The 16,566-nt window shown below is 43.6% G+C and overlaps 1 protein-coding gene across 6 annotated transcripts in view; it reads right to left on the minus strand.

The window, feature by feature from the left end:
* LOC110500005 (synaptotagmin-1) overlaps positions 1 to 16,566 on the minus strand; it is a 217,711-nt gene that overhangs the window by 12,105 nt on the left and 189,040 nt on the right. For all 6 annotated transcript variants that reach the window (XM_090213828.1, XM_090213825.1, XM_036957293.2 and 3 more), the window contains 3 exons: positions 12,076 to 12,243; positions 10,258 to 10,425; positions 6,183 to 6,300 (listed from right to left, as the gene is read on the minus strand). In XM_090213828.1, coding sequence (XP_090069954.1) covers positions 6,183 to 6,300; positions 10,258 to 10,425; positions 12,076 to 12,243 — 454 coding nt within the window. The remainder of the gene's footprint in view (positions 1 to 6,182; positions 6,301 to 10,257; positions 10,426 to 12,075; positions 12,244 to 16,566) is intronic.

A 16,566-nucleotide genomic window follows, 5' to 3' on the forward strand; every position in this document is an offset into this window, starting at 1 on the left:
TTGGCTGCTTACTCGAGTGTGCTGTGTGTTGGCTTGCGGGGGCTGTGTACGAGATGTTGAACGTACGTCAACACAAGCAGGTTAAATATAGCTCAGCTGTCATCTTAGTTTCCCTCCCATCGTTCTGGATGGGCCATGGAGGAGGGGCACGCAGGGCCCCACTGTCATCTCGGTTTTACACACTTGGAGTTGACATGAATCATTCACATGCAACTAAGCTACGTCGCACACATCACACACACACACACACACACACACACACACACACACACACACACACACACACACACACACACACACACACACACACACACACACACACACTTCCAAACTTCTGCATTTCCCTAATCACCACCAAATTGGTTTTCCATTCGTTCATCATTATAATAACACCTGGCCTCATTGCTTTCCACACAAGTGTAAATGACTGGAGTGGGGCTGCGAACCTGGAGCTCCCTTAAACAGCCGGGCAGTATGCATGAGAAACAAAACAAATAATATGGTCTCCAGCTGAGAGGCTTGATGGCATGCTGTGTGGTGAGGTGAGGGAGCACTGGCTGAAGGCAGTGAAGGTTCATTAATACTACAGGACTGGTTGATGTGATAACCCCCTCACTGAGGAGGTCCATTACCCTGTTATGAACAGCCTCACTATCCCCTGTGACTGACAGAGAGAGAGAGAGAGAGAGAGAGAGAGAGAGAGAGAGGTGGAGAGAGAAAGGGAGATGAGAGAGAAAGAAAAAGAGAAAGAGATAGACGGAGAGAGGGAGAGAAGTGTCACAGTGCAGACAGTACATCCATTATCTTAACAAGCATGTACTCATCCTCCAGTAACATCCACTGTGCTTCTGTATGTAACACACTGATACTATTCTATAGCAGTATATTATTTACTACAAATGATTTGATTGGCTCTTGATAGTGCCTGTGGCTTTACACACTTTACTGTATGTAGGTTGTCAGCATTGGCGCTGAGTTCTCTTTATATGCTTCTACTCACCTTTTATGTGAGGGGACATGGTCTATGTGCCCCGCAAACATACTTCACCCATAGAAATAGGCTGTTATCACATTGCTGCACACAGCCAGTGAAGAGCCCTGCAGCCTTGAGAAGTGACAACTACAGTTGAAGTCAGAAGTTTCATACACCTTAGTCAAATACATTTAAACTCAGTTTTTCACAATTCCTGACATTTAATCCTAGTAAAACTTCCCTGTTTTAGGTCAGTTAGGATTACCACTTTATTTTTAGACTGTGAAATATCAGAATAATAGTAGAGAGAATGATTTATTTCAGCTTTTATTTCTTTCATCACATTCCCAGTAGGTCAGAAGTTTACATACACTCAATTAGTATTTGGTAGCATTGCCTTTAAATTGTTTAACTTGGGGCAAACGTTTCGGGTAGCCTTCCACAAGCTTCCCACAATAAGTTGGGTAAATTTTGGCCCATTCCTCCTGACAGAGTCAGGTTTGTAGGCCTCCTTGCTCGCACACACTTTTTCAGTTCTGCCCACAAATTTTCTATAAGATTGGGTTCAGGGCGTTGCAATGTCCACTCCCAAAACCTTGACTTTGTTGTCCTTAAGCCATTTTGCCACAACTTTGGAAGTATGCTTGGGGTCATTGTCCATTTGGAAGACCCATTTTCGACGAAGCTTTAACTTTCTGACTGATGTCTTGAGATGTTGCTTGCAAGCCTCCCCCTTTTCCCTCCAAACATAACGATGGTCATTATGACCAAACAGTTCTATTTATGTTTCATCAGACCAGAGGACATTTCTCCAAAAGTACGATCTTTGTCCCCATGTGCAGTTGAAAACCGTAGTATGGCTTTTTTATGGCTGTTTTGGAGCAGTGGCTTCTTCCTTGCTCAGCGGCCTTTCAAGTTACGTCAATATAGGACTCGTTTTACTGTGGATATAGATACTTTTGTACCTGCTTCCTCCAGCATCTTCACAAGGCCATTTGAATTTGTTCTGGAATTGATTTTCACTTTTCGCACTAAAGTACGTTCATCTCTAGGAGTCAGAACTTCCTGAGTGGTATGACGGCTACGTGGTCCCATGGTGTTTATCATTGCGTACTAATCTTTGTACAGGTGAACCTTCAGGCGTTTGAAAATTGCTCCCAAGGATGAACCAGACTTGTGGAGGTCTATACATTTTTTTCTGAGGTCTTGGCTGATTTCTTTTGATTTTCCCATGATGTCAAGCAAAGAGGCAAGGAGTTTGAAGGTAGGCCTTGAAATACATCCACAGGTAAACCTCCAATTGACTCAAATGATGACAATTAGAAGCTTCTAAAGCCATGACATCATTTTCTGGAATTTTCCAAGCGGTTTAAAGGCACAGCCAACTTAGTGTATGTAAACTTCTGACCCACTGGGAATGTGATACATTTTATACGTGAAATAATCTGTCTGTAAACAATTGTTTGAAAAAGTACTTATGTCATGCAGAAAGTAGATGTCCTAACCGACTTGCCAAAACTATAGTTTTGTTTTCAAGAAATTTATGGAGTGGTTGAAAAACAAGTTTTAATGACTCCAACCTAAGTGTATGTAAACTTCCAACTTCAACTGTATTTTAATTCCATGGGTACTGGAGCTCTCTCCTGTGGTGAGTCATACTAGTGAGAGTTGTTCCCATTGTCACAATATATACTGTACTTAAATATAGGAACTCACCTTGAGTCTATAAGGTTATCTGTACATTTTCAGCAAAGATTATGAGAAAGACAAGTGTCTTGCCTTCGATGGATTGTATGGTACTGTATATACTGTATTCTACGAGTCCCTCCAGGGATATAGTTATGTTATGATAAGACGAGGTTGTTGACAAAAAATAAACCTTCCACTGTGATTCAGGAGTGGCTCAGCTGAGAACTTTTAACGATGATTAGATTAGGTGCTCTTTTAAAACAAGTTTTGGTGCACAGCATGATACAGCGATTCTGGCTGTTACGATTATTTGGGGCAATCAGAAGAATTATTAATAATTATACATATTTGAATGAAAATAGAGGTGTCTCGTTTGCTGAGCAGTAATTAGGCTCGATAAACAGGACAGCAGTGGAGAAAAGGACCAATCCCAGACCATCAATTACTTGTGAGATAGTCACTAATTATTGTTATTATATACACGCGTGTTATTTCATCTATCTGCCAGGCTTTGACGTCTATTCTCCTGGCAAAAAGACACTTCTGGAGAAGTTGACACTTCAAACAATGGGCTAACTGCGATATAGTATTCTGCGATATCTTGTTAGATAAAATAAATTGGAACACAATTTTGTTAGCTACAGGGGTCCAAAACAATACTTTCTGCCCTAAAGCGTGTACGGGAATTATGCTTGTTTGGTATTTGTTTAGTTGGTTAGTCAAACCCGGAGGCGGAGCGACGAAGAGATACCAGAGTATTGGCTCCTTTCAAAAGGAATGACAACGCTCTCTTTCAAAACTTGAACAAAACAAGCCAAGCATTTAAAAAAGGTAAAATTGCTGTCATTGTGTTCAGCTTCACTACCTTGTTCATTGTTCGGTTGACATCAAAAACATGAATGTCGAAATAAGCTGTGTGAGTGGGAACAAGACGCCTGTTATCTAGCCTACTGTTTGGGACTTCAATAGGTAACATGAAAGTCGAACAATAGCTCCTATAATTCTCATTCCAGTAAAAACCCAGGTGAGAGTGTTAAATACTTTACCAGTTGGATAGATTGGATAGACAATGATGTGCCAATATGATTCTCAATAGGGTCTTGGGATGGCTAGAAGCCATTGGCTAGAAATTATGTTATCCCCTTACAGATTTTATGATACAGTATGCTCATTTGAGTATACAATGAGAGACATATCCATGCACACACTGACTGACACACTCTGACAGACGCAACACACACACTAACACAGACCCACCGACAACAGTGTAGCCAGTCTAATGTGCTATTAAAATGGAAATCATAGTTCGGAACCTGAATCCAATGGCAACTAAGATGAAAACATGCTATTACCATATGTTAATAATTCAACCAGAAATCCCCAGACTTGGCTCCACTTTGACCTTTTAAACACACTAGATAAACCATGCACCAATTACCCTTGGCATATTGCATGTCAAGCCCAGCCAACCTTACTAACCACTTTCCTTCGGAATAAGTTTCCCACAGTAACTGCCTGGCCTTCAAACTGCCTCCCTTCTATTACCTCATCAGCTTGATTGACAGCTTAAGATGTGGCCAATCCCATGATGCAAATGGCGACAGATGAGAGCTAATGCTTCGAGTGGAAATGCAAGCAGGGAGGCATGGGTTCTGGCTAATGGCTACCAGGCACACTACTCACAGACAGATGACGGAAGGTCTTGGGCTAGTGTGAGGTAGCGGTTCTGTTAGGCAAGTCAGGCACTGATGGCCTGCTAGGCTGTGAGGCACAGGGAGGGAGAATGAACTAGATGCATGGTAACTGCAGCCTGGAGAGGGTTAAGGTTAGGAGGAAGGACAGGGAGGAAGAGGAGGATAGGGGATTAGAAATGGTCCAAGGAATGGATAGGAGAGAGCCAGGGAGACGGGAGGGGTGGGGTAGACCCAGCTGTGGAAGGTTGGATTTGGGGGCTGGGGGGGCTCTTTGTGGGGTGGAGTGATGAATGGTTCAGGTGGGCTCCTATTTCTAGCTCCTGAATGGCCCGTATCACTAGGACCATACAGGAAATGTACACAGCTGGCTCTGCTTGCTAGAAGGGGCCCGCGCCCACATAGCCCTCCTTCCAAGAGGAAAGGTTTAGAAAATTAGATTTCTTTGCTCATCTCTGAGCAGTGCAGCAGCGACAACTTTCCCCTGTCCACCTTTCTGTGTAGAACAGTATTGGTGGTGTGATGGTGTGATGTTCCGAGGGGAGCTTCATGGGAGAGTGTCTGGTATCCATCATGGCGTTCTCTGGCCCTCAGGGAGAGTTCTGCCCCATGCTCACTGATGGATGGGAAGCTGCTCAACACTAGATGGATTACTCTCTGCAGTACACACACACCTGCACATGATCAGGAGTGTGTGCCATGTGTTGTGTGTGCCATGTGTTGTGTGTGTGTGTGTGTGTGTGTGTGTGTGTGTGTGTGTGTGTGTGTGTGTGTGTGTGTGTGTGTGTGTGTGTGTGTGTGTGTGTGTGTGTGTGTGTGTGTGTGTGTGTGTGTGTGTGTGGAATGCGTGGTCACTATCGCAAATGAAACATTCTGTTAACATGGCATCAGGCTCACTTTTCAGAGTTGGTCAATTCATTAGAAATGTGTCTATCTATGAGCCTCTACAGGTGCATTAGTGAACCATGGCCGCAATGGCCAGGTGACTTTCCAAAGCGTTACTTCAGTGTAGTCCCTATGGGATCTCCTGCCAACATAAAGCAGGGTGTTCATTAGTGCCTACTGCGATCATTACTGTCCATGTGTATTTTCTCCCACGCAACAGCAGGTCTGCACAGTGGAGCCCAGTAACCACCACCCACACCCCTGATCCCTGGAGTACCTGGGTCTAACCACATGTTCTGTTGGCATCACATTGGCATCACATTGGCATTGTTATGGAAGACAAAATGCCATTTCTATTGCTGTCCACATTTTGGAGGTAGAGTTTAGACATACATTAATCACTTCAGATGCTATCTGTTATCTCCTGCCAATATAATGGTGGGCAATGATTGGTTGGGGACGGTTGTTGTTTGAGAGAAATAGCTGCAGGAAAATAGGAGACACTGAAGTGATTGCTGCCGCAGATTTTCTCAGACAAAAGATGAGCCTGTCGCGTGGAAAGCCAGCGGGGAGTGAAAGAGCAGCACAATCAGAGCTCAAAGTCTCCAACAGACACCAATTTCCCAAAGTCCAACCTGACAAAACACTGGGCCCCACAATGACTCACCAAGCCTTCAGCAAAACCCCTAGAACAGCACAGAGAGGGGAGAGGGCAAAACAATGGTTTCTAATACATACTGTAACACCCTGAGAGCGTTCATTACCAGAGAGAGAGAGTGGCTTTGACTGAGGGTTTCATAATGACAGCCCCTCCTCTTGAGTGGACATGACACAGATGAGAGCAGGTCTGGAGGTAAAATTCCTTACTACCATCTCAGGCCCCCTGGCTGTCAATCGTCTTGCCTGGCCATCCTTGTTGTGGCCCTCAGCTCTGCTCTGCTCACCTGACAAGCCTCCCACGTCCATCTTCTTCAGGTTCTTGGCCTCCAGGACGACCACGGTCAGCTTACCAGCGGTGGGCACGTATCGCAGGGAGAAGCAGATATCACCCAGCTTCTCTTGCTGTGAGAGGAGAGAGAGAGAGAGAGGAGTCATGACCATAGCTATGAATAAGGATGAAGTTGTCTCCCGAAGTGACACATGTTTTGGTTGTCTAGTCTTGTCTGTCTAAAAGCTTAAATGCTTTCACATGGATTCTGTTTTCCCATTTGGGTTTTCTTGGATCTTTTTAGGGTAGGCTTTCCCAACTGGCGGCCCGTGGACCGAATTTGGCCCTTGGGTGAATTTTCTTCGCCCCCTAAGTTTTCTGAGCAATTTTTTTTTGGGGGGGGGGGGGGGGGGGGGGTGACGACGACGACGACATAAAACAACGTAACAAAAAAACAGGAATTCAGCTCCAAGAGATTTTAATTGAGTAAATCTGTCCCCAAGTATTCCAACGCATAATAGGGATACATATGTTACCATATCCAAATGTAATCAAGGTTTGAAATTCTTATGATTTAGTCAAATATTATATTTGTTTGGGCATCTTGTGGTCATTTTGACAAATGATTTGCAATTATGTTCCGGGACCCCCGACCATCCGCTCAAGGAAAAAACGTCCCGCTGCTGAATGCAGTTTGTGGGAACCCCTGTTGTAGAGGTTATTGGCTGAGGTTATAGCTGCTGAGAGACAGAACGTCATCAATCATTCCCTTGTGTCATACACATCAACATAGAAATAAACAATCATAGTCACAGAGCGAACAGACTCAAAATGTGATTTATATTTCTGGAATTACACATATTAACAAGTGGAACAGACTGACGCTCAATAAGTGTCCCAGGTCCAACTTGAATTACACATGATTGGAAACAGCCACTATGAATAGACCTCATAAATCAAGGGCCAAGGAGGCCTGAACATTGATTTTTGTGTTATATATCAGAGGTCTTTTATCAAATTACAATCAAGACTGATTCCTTAATACTAAATATATGTGATGAGAATATAATATGGTTGCCAGATGTGAGTTGTATATGGGGCAGGTTTATTCTCAGCCTGGGTTGCCATTACTCAGTCAGTGTATCTAGCCGTGCCTGGCCTGTACACTCAGCCCAGAGCCGACGGGACTAAATAGACTCACTTTAATGACAGAGGCTCCAGCTTCATCAACATAAACACACACTCCTCCCGGGGAGACGTGGGCAGAGAGACTAAGAGAAAAAAAAACGCTGAAATAAATGATGCTTGTCTGAAGCCATCATGGTCTAATATATTCCAGAAATATCTGGGAAAGGCCAGCACTGCCTCTCCTGCTGAGAGCGCCTCGTGTTTGACCCGCCAGGTTGAGGAGGATGTTTTCGCTATGTCAACACTGTTATACAACCGAGTAGGAAGAGTCTAACATTTTGTAGCTAATAAAATGCATGGTCTGTGGTTCCCTCAGCCAATATGGGTGTGTTATTTCAAAGCACGTTTGCAGATAAATCCAATTGTCCCCGCATCCCTTTTCTTCTCGACAACAGACGCCGTTGTAAGGAACCTTTGTTTCTAGAAGGATACACAGTGGCAAATAAACAAATTATGAAACCCCCTGATATCAAATCAAATCAAAGTTTATTTGTCACGTGCGCCGAATACAGCAGGTGTAGGTAGACCTTACAGTGAAATGCTTACTTACAGGCTCTAACCAATAGTGCGAAAAAAAAGTATGTGTATGTGTGTGTATGTAAGTAAAGAAATAAAACAACAGTAAAAAGACATTTCAAAATAACAGTAGCAAGGCTATATACAGACACCGGGTAGTCAGGCTGATTGAGGTAGTATGTACATGTAGGTATGGGAACAGAGAGTAGCAGTAGCGTAAAAAGAGGGGTTGGCGGGTGGTGGGACACATTGCAGATAGCCCGGTTAGGGGGAGGGGGGGGGGGGCGCACAATGCAAATTGTCCGGGTAACCATTTGGCTACCTGTTCAGGAATCTTATGGCTTGGGGGTAAAAACACGTGTCGCTTAAAAAAGATTGGATTCCTTCTGAATTCATCTGGAATCCATCTGTTATTCTGGCTTCATTTTAAAGTTATATGAACAGAATGCCGCCATGTTATCTTTTCCACAGACCTACTGTATATGTAAGGGATAATCGACAAGGGTCTATGCATTCTGTAGAGAATAATGAACGACGTGGAACCTTTCACGGAGTTGTATAATTTTTCAGAGAACGGATAGAGCCCAGAGTCTATTATCCCTTTTATACCATGGCTATAATTTAACACATTTACTGCTACAAATGTGTTCATTTGCAGGTAGAAATGTGTTCAACATCCACTGTTTACTAGATAGTAAGTTTACTAGAAAGATACAGTAGTTGCTTTGATAGCCAAACAAACAGACTTGCTAGTTTAGTCCTAGCTTGCTATTATGAAAATCTAATTAAACAATGGCAATAATGTTTTCAATTCAAGTTTTGCTTTCAAAAGCAGCTCAAACATAGAACATTTAAGAATGAACTATGGCCATTGAATTCTACAGTGCTGATATACCGTGCGTTATAGGGAAATAATCCATGCTCTGGAATGCCCTTCAAGCCAATCATAAACGAGTATTCAATAATACCATGGTATAATTAAGCAATAAGGCACGAGGGGGTGTGGTATATGGCCAATATACCAGGGCTAAGGCCTGTTTTTATGTTTTTACTGTTCTAATTCCGTGTGTAACCAGTATACCAATCAGCATTCAAGGCTCAAATCACCCAGTTTATAATTAAGCAATTAGGAACCTTGGGGGTTTGTGGTATATGGCCAATATACCATGGCTAAGGGCTGTGTCCAGGCAATTCGCGTTGCGTCGTGCATATGAACAGCCATTAGCCGTTGTATATTAGCCATATACCACACATCCTCGGGCCTTATTGCTTAAATCATACCCCAGAGGAAATATCTGGTTCAACATGCCTCTCACTCTGTGTGGATGCATATATTTGCATAGATATGGGTAATGAGTCCATACATTGTTCTGAGTGGATATTGGGATTATTCTGAAGGACCAATTTTGCCCTTAGTCTAGTGTGGTCGTGCCAAATGTAGAAGCATGGGGAGAAATAGGAGTTGGCTATAGCGCACAAACAGATCTGGGACCAGACTAGAGGACGGGCTGTTCAGAGCATCTCTTTAGCTAACTGCTAGGACCTCATTGGGTGTCATTTGCAGCCACTGAGGCATGGCTGATGTGTGAAACATTCCTTTCAGCCACTGTTACACACATTCAATGAGGACAGGAACTTCTTCTTGACCCCATTGTCTCTTACACAAGTTGCTTGGTGTGTCACATTATCCTTAAAGCCTTCGCACAATGATCACATTTCAACATTTGTATAATCATATAGTGTTTAAGATTGTGCTAACGATAGTGAAAGTGGCCATTTCAAATCAAACCAAAACCTTCAGCGAAAGCCCACTCAAGCGAGCGACTACCACTTTAAGGGCGTTAAGACAGTGTCTCAAGCCTCGCGTGAAGTGATCAGGTGTAGCTTGTCTGGTTCTGGAACAACGCTGCAGATTGAGATGTCCTTCCACTCTCTGGCACCACAGGTGTGAAAATGAACCTTTACATGAACCTAGCGTGCTGCTAAAAACAAGGTTCCCCTAGCAACCCACGCTTAAATGCTGCACGCCGTAACATTTACCATGAACATTGTATCTCCTGCACACTTTTATTAATAGAATGAGAAGCATGGAGAGATGATTATGTTACATTTTCTATGAGAGAAGGAATACCCCCAACTACTGTTTGGCACTGAGCTCACTCTTCAATCCCAGGTAAAACATTTTTAACATAGTCATACGATTGACATGTGATAAAACGTGTAATTTAAAATGTCTGATCGTGGATTTTCTAGAAATGAACTGTTACCTTGGTGACAACACTCCATACTGGTAGTCAACTGTCATAACTTTGGGGAAGAAAATATTAGGAGTTTCTGATGTGTAAACTTAGAGATGTTATATTATATATATATATTATATTATTTACCTCCTCCTTCTCGGCGCTCACAAGATCCCGCCACTCCTCTGTCACGTGACTAAAGTCAATCTTGTTCATGGGCAGCTTCACGTCTCCGATGGCATCGTGCTTGGAGAAGCGGTCAAAGTCGTACACCGTCATCATCAGCGTCTTGCCTCCCAGCTCGACGTAGGGCACCTGGGGAGAACCATGAGGACTGAACTTGTGCATATAATCACTAGAAGAGAGTCTGTCCGAACTTGAAACCTCTCTAAGTGTCTTCTGGTGGAACTTACTTATCTCAAACTAAGGATAAATTGAAGTAGTCTATTGTTGACAACTGTAGTAGCACAGTGGTGAAAGTGGTGCTTTACAAAATGGCCGCCAGATTGGTACGCTGCATCAAAGCTACTTCCAGGCACTGGTATTACTTGTTAAGGAATAGAGGAGTTGTCGTGAGTTGGGGAAGTTCTGGTTCTAGAGCATTACAAATCAATCAACCCGCCTCCTCCTCCCTCCTCCTCCTCTCCTTCCTTCTCCAGTCCTATCTGTGACAGACAGGCGGCAGGCAGTCTTATCTGCCAGAGATCCGGGGCGAAGGAAGGGGTGCTGGTGGAGGGGATGGTGAAGAGTGGATGAGAGTGGTGTCTGGGATTTGATTCTTGATTGCCTCCAATTGAGGCAGACAAAGCTCATTATACACGGCGTCTTGTTACAACATGGTGACAAACTGCCTGATTGGCTAGAAAAGAGATAAGACTTCTGAAGTTTGTCCTTGACACTATCACCAGCACGACCAAAGAACACTCCTAGCTCCTTCATTTCTATAATGGAGCCACTTGTGATTACAAGTAGGCACCGGTGGGATAAATAAAGCTTCACAGATCTACCATGTTTTCTGAATTCCAAAATAAATATCCTACTGGTATTTAACCAATCTGGCAACCAGCATCCCCCCAGCCCCCCACATATGCTACGTATTCCTCGCTGCAGACAAACACCTGTTATCTTTTTACTGCTGGGTGAATACCACAACTCTTCCTCCACAGCTGAGATATTGTAGCTACAATCACATTTTCGAAACGGAGGATCTTTTGCTCAAATTTAGGCCAAATCAAAACAAGAAAGAGAGAGAGAGAATAATCAGAGATGGAAGTTTGCATCTGCCTGTGTGAATCCTGATCATACAGAGGCTGTGTGGACCAGGAGGCTGTCTGTCAGCAGGTTGTTACTGGGCCAGCTGTGTGGACCAGGAGGCTGTCTGTCAGCAGCTTGTTACTGGGCCAGCTGTATGGACCAAGAGGCAGTCTGTCAGCAGCTTGTTACTGGGCCAGCTGTATGGAACAGGAGGCTGTCTGTCAGCAGCTTGTTACTGGGCCAGCTGTATGGACCAAGAGGCAGACTGTCAGCAGCTTGTTACTGGGCCAGCTGTATGGACCAAGAGGCAGTCTGTCAGGAGCTTGTTTACTGGGCCAGCTGTGTGGACCAAGAGGCAGTCTGTCAGCAGCTTGTTACGGGGCCAGCTGCTCCATGTCTACACACCTTACCCGAACGAACAAACCACAGCATGCAAATGACTTTGTCATAGAACGAACAAACACAACCTGCTTAAACTACTGTGTGCAATGTATGGTTTGTGTATTGTGTATTTGTCCTATTCCTTTAGAAATGTATATTGTTGCTATTTTGGAATACAAAGTTTACTACTTCTACTACTACTACAACAACTAATACTACTACTAATACAACAACAGCAACTACTACTACTACTACTGCTGCACAAGACAAGGTTGGAGAGTTGCATGGGTGTAGTATTGTCTAGTCTACTCTTATACCTTGAATAAGTACCTTGAATTGGAACTGCTCATTGAAGGTGGGGTTTAGGGTCTTCCGGTGGACCTTGGTCTCAAACTTCTTCTTCTTGTCAGGTAGCAGGTAGACCTTGACATAGGGGTCCGAGGTGCCGCCCATGTCCATGGCTGGAAGGTCCGCTGCTTGGATGATCCCTACTATGAGCTGAGGAGAGGAAGGGTGGAGGGGAGACAACAGAGACTAGTCAGCACTACAGTCCTACCCACAGCAATACCAGACTACCCACAGCAATACCAGAGCCTTGATATGACTGTCATCCCACCACCATTCTAACAGAGCACCAAGCTTTGGTTCAATTGGAATAACCCCCGGTCTCATCACTGGTGCAAAAAACTAGGATGGAGAGACGCGACATGGCATGGGTTTAAAACGATCACCAGCAGAATTGAAGTCAAGAGCCTCTATAGTTTAGATTGAATTATGAGAAAGAGGCCCATCGGTAATCTCTTACAAAGGGACTCATCCATACCTTCTCATCTGTAACTCTTTACATTTCAAATCATGGAGGTAGGCCATAGGTGATATTAAAAGTCACGCTCCTGTGAAATCCATGATGGTTTAAGCCAAAGCACCACATCAGGCTGATAATTGATAACCATGCTGGGGGGCAGGGGAGGCTGATTGACCTGCCAGTCACAGCTGCTTCCTCCAAGGCCTATTGAGGCCTCCTAGTCAGTCAATCAACTTCCTGTCAGGCAGCCATCAACCGGCAATCTGGAGGGGGACCAGGGCACTCAACCATGGAGCTCTCCAGCAGTTGTCAGAGCCAGCCAGCCAGCATGGATTATTGGAGCGTGAGAAATGAGGCTACCCTCTGTCATCAAAACGCATGGATCGGTATAGCAACGAATGCTGGATCTCATCAGAATTTGTGACCCGTGTTTTCGCAGTTCAGATCAGTGCTAAAGCAAGGCTCAGGGGAGATGGTGATGGGACTCCAGCTGTTGGAAGAGCTCCCGAGTGGAGCAGTGGTCTAAGGCACTGCAGCTCAGTGCTAGAGGCATCACTACAGACCCTGGTTCGATTCCAAGCTGAATCACAACCGGCCATGATTGGGAGTCCCATAGGGCTGCGCGCAATTGGCCTGCGTTGGCCAGGGTAGGCTGTCATTGTAAATAAGAATTTGTTCTTAACTGACTTGCCTAGTTTAAAAAATGATGGGAGTGGGGGATGACTGTGTGATGACACAATACAGAGGCCAAAGCAAATACTCCATATACACTGCACAGGAACACAACATGGAAGGAACATAGATGGAACCCCCTCTGTCAATGGGGGTGATATTGTGCTAAAATGCACCCATGCTACTGCATAACATTCTCAAAACATTGTTATATACACAAAAACGTTATATTATTGTTATATACACTGAGCAGAGGTTAGAAGCGGTTCAGGGAACAGAACAAAAACCCGGAAAATAATTACATTTTTCGAGGAACAGAACCAGAACCGAGAACGAAAGTGATCTACTGTTCCGGAACAGAACCATTATTTTAAAAGCATGGTAACCGGTTAATAACGTTGCAGTAAAAATGCAACACAGTGCCCTCACTGTCATTCAGAAACGTATTCCAGTGCCTGCCAGAACATCTTTTCCAGTGTGTGTGTAGGCTACAGTACATGTTCCTCCCTCCCTCTAAACCATGCATAGTCTACTGTAGCTACTGATGTTACAGGCGTGATTCTGAAATTAGGGAGATAGATTTTTAATTAGAGAACAATGGACTTGCATTTTTAGTGCTAGTTAAGCATAGTTATCAAGTTTCACATTGGATTTATTAACTACAAAAAGATAAGAAACGTTTTTATTATATCTCTGGTGCTGCTCTGCACACACAAGCTTGTTAGCCAGCTAGCTTGTTAGATAGCTCTGGTCTAGCTCTCGAAAACTCTAGGCAGCATTATGTGTAATGTAATGGAACTGAGAGTCATGCTCAAGGGCTAGCTCTGGTCCAATGTTAGTTAAGTCAACTCTCTGAAGTTCAAAGTTCCTTCATAGAAGTCGCTCCTCCATAGGTATAATTCTGTGGGCCAAATTCAGATAATGCATGTCATAACAACAAGATATCCAGCGCTTCATGCCCAGCACTCTCCACAGCCTACACTACACTAGTTTGTCCAATGCAAGGCTAGCATTGTACAGGAATGGATCCACTATACATTGGTGAAGTAATTTAATGTTGAGCTAAATGTGGATTTCAGAGGCACATTTAGATTTCAAAGGCACAAAAAGGAAAGATATCAAATGTTACTTTTTTTGGTTTGAACCGGTTCAGAACTTTATTTTGTTTGTTGGAAGCAATGGATTGGAACCAAATAAATTATGGTTCTGTTCAAAACGAAACGATTGGAAAATAACTGAGATTCCAACTCCTGAAACTGAGTGTACAAAACATTAGGAACACCGTTGTAATATTGAGTTGCACCCCCCTTTGCCCTCAGAACAGCCTCAATTCATCGGGGCATGGACTCTACAAGGTGTCGAAAGCGTTCCACAGCGATGCTGGCCCATGTTGACTCCATTGTTTTCCACAGTTGTGTCAAGTTGGCTGGTAGTGGATCTCTACCTCAAATAGCTTTTCCATCTCATCCCACAGATGCTCAAATGGACTGAGATGTGGTGACTGGGCAGGCCACTGCAGTCAGCTGAATTCACTGTCATGTCCGTGGATCCATTCCAATACAATGCTAGCTTTGTGGCATGGGGCATTCTCCTGCAGAAAAAATATATATTTGCAGATGGATACACATGAATGGATGCACCTGATTGGCAATGATGTTCAGATATCCTGCGGCATTCAAATGTTGCTCCACTTTTATCAAGGGGCCCAATATGTGCCATAAAAACACACCCCACACTATCACACCATCACCACCATCCTGCAATGTTGACAGGTGGCATGATGGATGCATGTACCCATACCCTAGTCCTCCCATATGCGTGAAACAGCAGGAACTGGGATTCATCAGACCAATGACTTTCAATGATTTTCCAATTCTCCAGTGTCCAGTGTTTTCATTCCTTAGCCCACTGCAACAGCAGTAAAGTTGTCGGCTGCCATACCACATTCGTGTCAAGGTACGATGAGTTTTGCATTATTTTATTGGTCTTTGGGCACCAATGTTGCACTAATCTGTCAGCTGACTAACTGTAGCCCGTCTGTTGCTCTGCACAATTCATGTCAGCCTCCTTTGTCCTCTTTCATAAAGGACCCGTTTTTGACCCGTGGCCTGCTGTTGGCTGGATGTCCAATGGGTGGTGTACCATTCTTGATACACACAGGAAACTGTTGAGCATGAAAAACCCAGCAGCATTGCAGTTCTTGACACACTCAAACCAGTGCACCTGACACCTACTACCATACCACATTCAAAGGCACTTAAATTGTTTGTCTTGCCCATTCACCCTCTGAATGGCACACATATACAATCCATGTCTCAATATTCTCTAGGCTTAAAAATCCTTCTTAAACCTGTCTCCTCCCCTCCATCTATACGGATTGAAGTGAATTTAGTTGGTAACATCAATAAGGGATCATAACTTTCAGCTGGATACACCTGGTCAGTCTATGTCATGGAAAGAGCAGGTGTTCCTAATATGTTGTACACTCAGTGTAGTTTGAACATAAAGCTAAAGCAACCCAAAAGGAATGACTAAGATTCTGGACATGTATGTTCTTCAAAATGGATTAAATATATTTTTGTTCTCTCACCCATCTACACACAATACCCCATAATGACAAAGCAAAACATGTTTTAGAAAAGTTAGCAAATGTATGACAATTAAATACAGAAATATGTAATTTACATAAGTATTCACACCCCTGAGGGAACACATGCTAGAATCACCTTTGTCAGTGTTTGCAGCTGTGATTCACTCTAGGTACATCTCTAAGAGCTTTACACACCTAGATTGTAAAAATCTTCAAGCTCTGTCAAATTAGTTATCGATCATTGCTAGACAGCCATTTTCATGTCTTGCCATAGATTTTCAAGACAATTTAAGTCAAAACTGTAAATGGACCACTCAGAAACAATCAATGTCGTCTTGGTAAGCAACTCCAGTGTACATTTGGCCTTGTGTTTTAGGTTATTGTCCTGCTGAAAGATGAAGTTCTCCCAGTGTCTGTTGGAAAGCAGACTAGACCAGGTTTCCCCTCTAGGATTTTGCCTGTGCTTGGCTCTATTCCGTTTCTTTTCATCCTAAAAAACTCCCTGGTGTTTGACGATGACAAGCATACCCATAACATGATGCAGCCACCACCATGGTTGAATATATGAGGAGTGGTACTCAGTGATGTGTTGGATGATTTGCCTCAAACATAACACTATGTATTCAGGACATTAAGTTCATTTGTTTGCAGTTTTACGTTAGTGCCTTTTTGCAAACAGGATGCATGTTTTGGAATATTTTTTATTCTGTACAGGCTTCTTTCTTTTCACTCTGTCATTTAGGTCAAATAATGT

This window comes from Oncorhynchus mykiss, chromosome 21, assembly GCF_057628025.1.
Source record: "Oncorhynchus mykiss isolate SJ-2025 chromosome 21, ASM5762802v1, whole genome shotgun sequence".
Taxonomy (NCBI): Eukaryota; Metazoa; Chordata; class Actinopteri; order Salmoniformes; family Salmonidae; genus Oncorhynchus; species Oncorhynchus mykiss.